Raw genomic sequence first — 2,500 nt, 5'->3', positions numbered from 1 at the left:
CTGAAAGGTCCCCGGCGCACGCACGCACTCACACACTCAAAGGCGCGCGCACACACACACAGGCGCGCACACACACAGGCACGCACACACACAGGCACGCACACACACAGGCACGCACACACACAGGCATGCACACACTCAAAGGCGCGCACACACACAGGCACGCACACACACAGGCACGCACACACACAGGCACACAAACACAAACTCAGGTGCACACACATGCACACACACTTTTTGGCTGTCAGTTGTCTGAGCACTTTCACAGCTAAAAAAATGAATATGTTAATAACATTAATAATAAAAACAATAATACTGAATACTAATCAAAAACAATGCTTCAGAGCAGTCAGCTTTAACACAGAGATTACACGAAAACGTTACGAAATTATTTGAAATAATTAAAATCAGTATCATTAATGGATTGAAGTCGACATTTCGATACGGGCGGCCTAAAGGCCCCCCAGGGTCGCGCTGCCTCACCCCTGGTAGTACTGCGGGGGGGGCAGGGTGCCGGCCTTCACCAGCTGGTGCAGGAGCAGTCCCATGTGTTGCCGGGCGATGGAGCTGCGCTCCAGCGTGGACTCGATGCCGGTCCTCACGAACACGGAGAGCTGGGGCACGGCGTTCAGCTCCTGCACACACTGCAGCGCCTCCTGGGGGCCGGAGGGGAAACGGCAGCCAGTGTCAGGGAGGCGTGGAGGAGGCGGGGGTGATGTCAAAGGTCAAAGGGCATGTGAGTGTGTGTGTGTCTGTGTGTGTGTGTGTCTGTGTGTGTGTGTGTGTGTGTGTGTGTGGTGGGTGTAGGTGCAGTGTGGTGTACACACCAATTAAAGCACACCGCATTCAACAGCAAGAGATTCGATGAGGGTTCAAAATGAGGGTAGAAATGAAAACCTGAGGAACAGTAGATCTGAGCGGCCGCAGTGTGATGTCATAGTGGGCCGGGAGAGCGCCCGCAGTGTGATGTCATAGTGGGCCGGGAGAGCGCCCGCAGTGTGATGTCATAGTGGGCCGGGAGAGCGCCCGCAGTGTGATGTCATAGTGGGCCGGGAAAGCGCCCGCAGTGTGATGTCATAGTGGGCCGGGAGAGCGGCCGCAGTGTGATGTCATAGTGGGCTGTGAGAGCGGCCGCAGTGTGATGTCATAGTGGGCTGTGAGAGTGGCCGCAGTGTGATGTCATAGTGGGCCGGGAGAGCGGCCGCAGTGTGATGTCATAGTGGGCTGTGAGAGCGGCCGCAGTGTGATGTCATAGTGGGCTGTGAGAGTGGCCGCAGTGTGATGTCATAGTGGGCTGTGAGAGCGGCCACAGTGTGATGTCATAGTGGGCTGGGAGAGCGGCCACAGTGTGATGTCATAGTGGGCTGTGAGAGCGGCCGCAGTGTGATGTCATAGTGCAGACCTTCATCTCGTTGATGTGCAGGTACTCCTCGATGATGGCCTTGGACTTCCGCTCCATCTCCTCCTCGCTCAGGGCCGGCTTGGGCGGGGCAGACGGGGGTGGGGCCGTTGGCGGGGGCATCTCGGGCCGAACTGCGGAGGAACAGAGGGGGCAGGGGCGGGGCGTCACCGACAGCCTGTCTGTCACTCACATTCTCTTCCCCCGCAGGGCAGCTGGATTACATTACATGAGCCACTGAGCTGATGCCTTTAGCCAAGGCGACTTAGTTGATTAGACCAAGCAGGGGACAATTCCCTCAGGAACGACGTGGGGTTAAAGGCCTCAAGGGCCCACCAGCTACACTAATGTTATTGTGGCAACACTGGGGCTTGAACCACCAACCTTCCAGGTCCCAGTCAATGCCTCAACATTCTCTTACCCATGGTCTCATTGGGTAAATAGCTGGCTCTAAATTATCTACATTATCAATCGCTCGGATTCATGGAGCTAATTATAACAAATTAGATGCCTGGCATTCAGCAGCTGCAACAGAAATCATACTTTATTTTGACTTTATTATGATTTCAGGTGTTTGGAGTCGTCTTTTCATCGTGTTCAGTGGCCCAGAGGGTGGGATGCTTTGAGGGGAAAAAAGGGTAAGATCAAAAAAACATTCTCTTACCCATCTCTCGGCTGCTGCCCTGGTCCAAGTTGGCCCGATCCTTACTGCCCCGATCTCTGCTGCCCCGATCTCTGCTGCCCCGATCTCTGCTGCTCTGGTCTCGGCTGCCTCGGCCTGTACTGCCCCGATCCCTGCTGCCACGGTCTCGGCTGCTCTGGTCTCGGCTACCCCGGTCTGTACTGCCTCGATCACGGCTGCTCTGGTCTCGGCTGCCCCGGTCTGTACTGCCCCGGTCTCGACTACCCCGGTCTGTACTGCCTCGGTCTGTACTGCCTCGGTCCCTGCTGCCTCGGTCGCGGCTGCTCTGGTCTCGGCCGCTCTGGTCTGGCGCGGGGCGCTCGTCGGTCAGGCTGGCCACCCTGCGCAGGGCGTCTCTGGCCCCGCCCGGCTCCGCCTCCCGGCCGAAGCTCCTCTTGGTGAGGGGCAGCCTCTGCCGC

At 57.3% G+C, this 2,500-nt stretch overlaps 1 protein-coding gene across 1 annotated transcript in view; it reads right to left on the bottom strand.

Annotated features, from left to right (window-relative positions):
- Positions 1 to 2,500, bottom strand: part of eif4g1a (eukaryotic translation initiation factor 4 gamma, 1a) — a 30,238-nt gene that overhangs the window by 4,093 nt on the left and 23,645 nt on the right. The window contains exons 24-26 of the mRNA XM_061241060.1: positions 2,064 to 2,500; positions 1,403 to 1,533; positions 484 to 656 (exon numbers count right to left, since the gene is read on the bottom strand). The exon at positions 2,064 to 2,500 is cut by the window's right edge and continues 99 nt beyond it. Coding sequence (XP_061097044.1) covers positions 484 to 656; positions 1,403 to 1,533; positions 2,064 to 2,500 — 741 coding nt within the window. The remainder of the gene's footprint in view (positions 1 to 483; positions 657 to 1,402; positions 1,534 to 2,063) is intronic.

Source organism: Conger conger, chromosome 5, assembly GCF_963514075.1.
Source record: "Conger conger chromosome 5, fConCon1.1, whole genome shotgun sequence".
Taxonomy (NCBI): Eukaryota; Metazoa; Chordata; class Actinopteri; order Anguilliformes; family Congridae; genus Conger; species Conger conger.
Note: the sequence above shows the minus strand (reverse complement) of the source record. Positions and strands in the feature narration are given on the sequence as shown.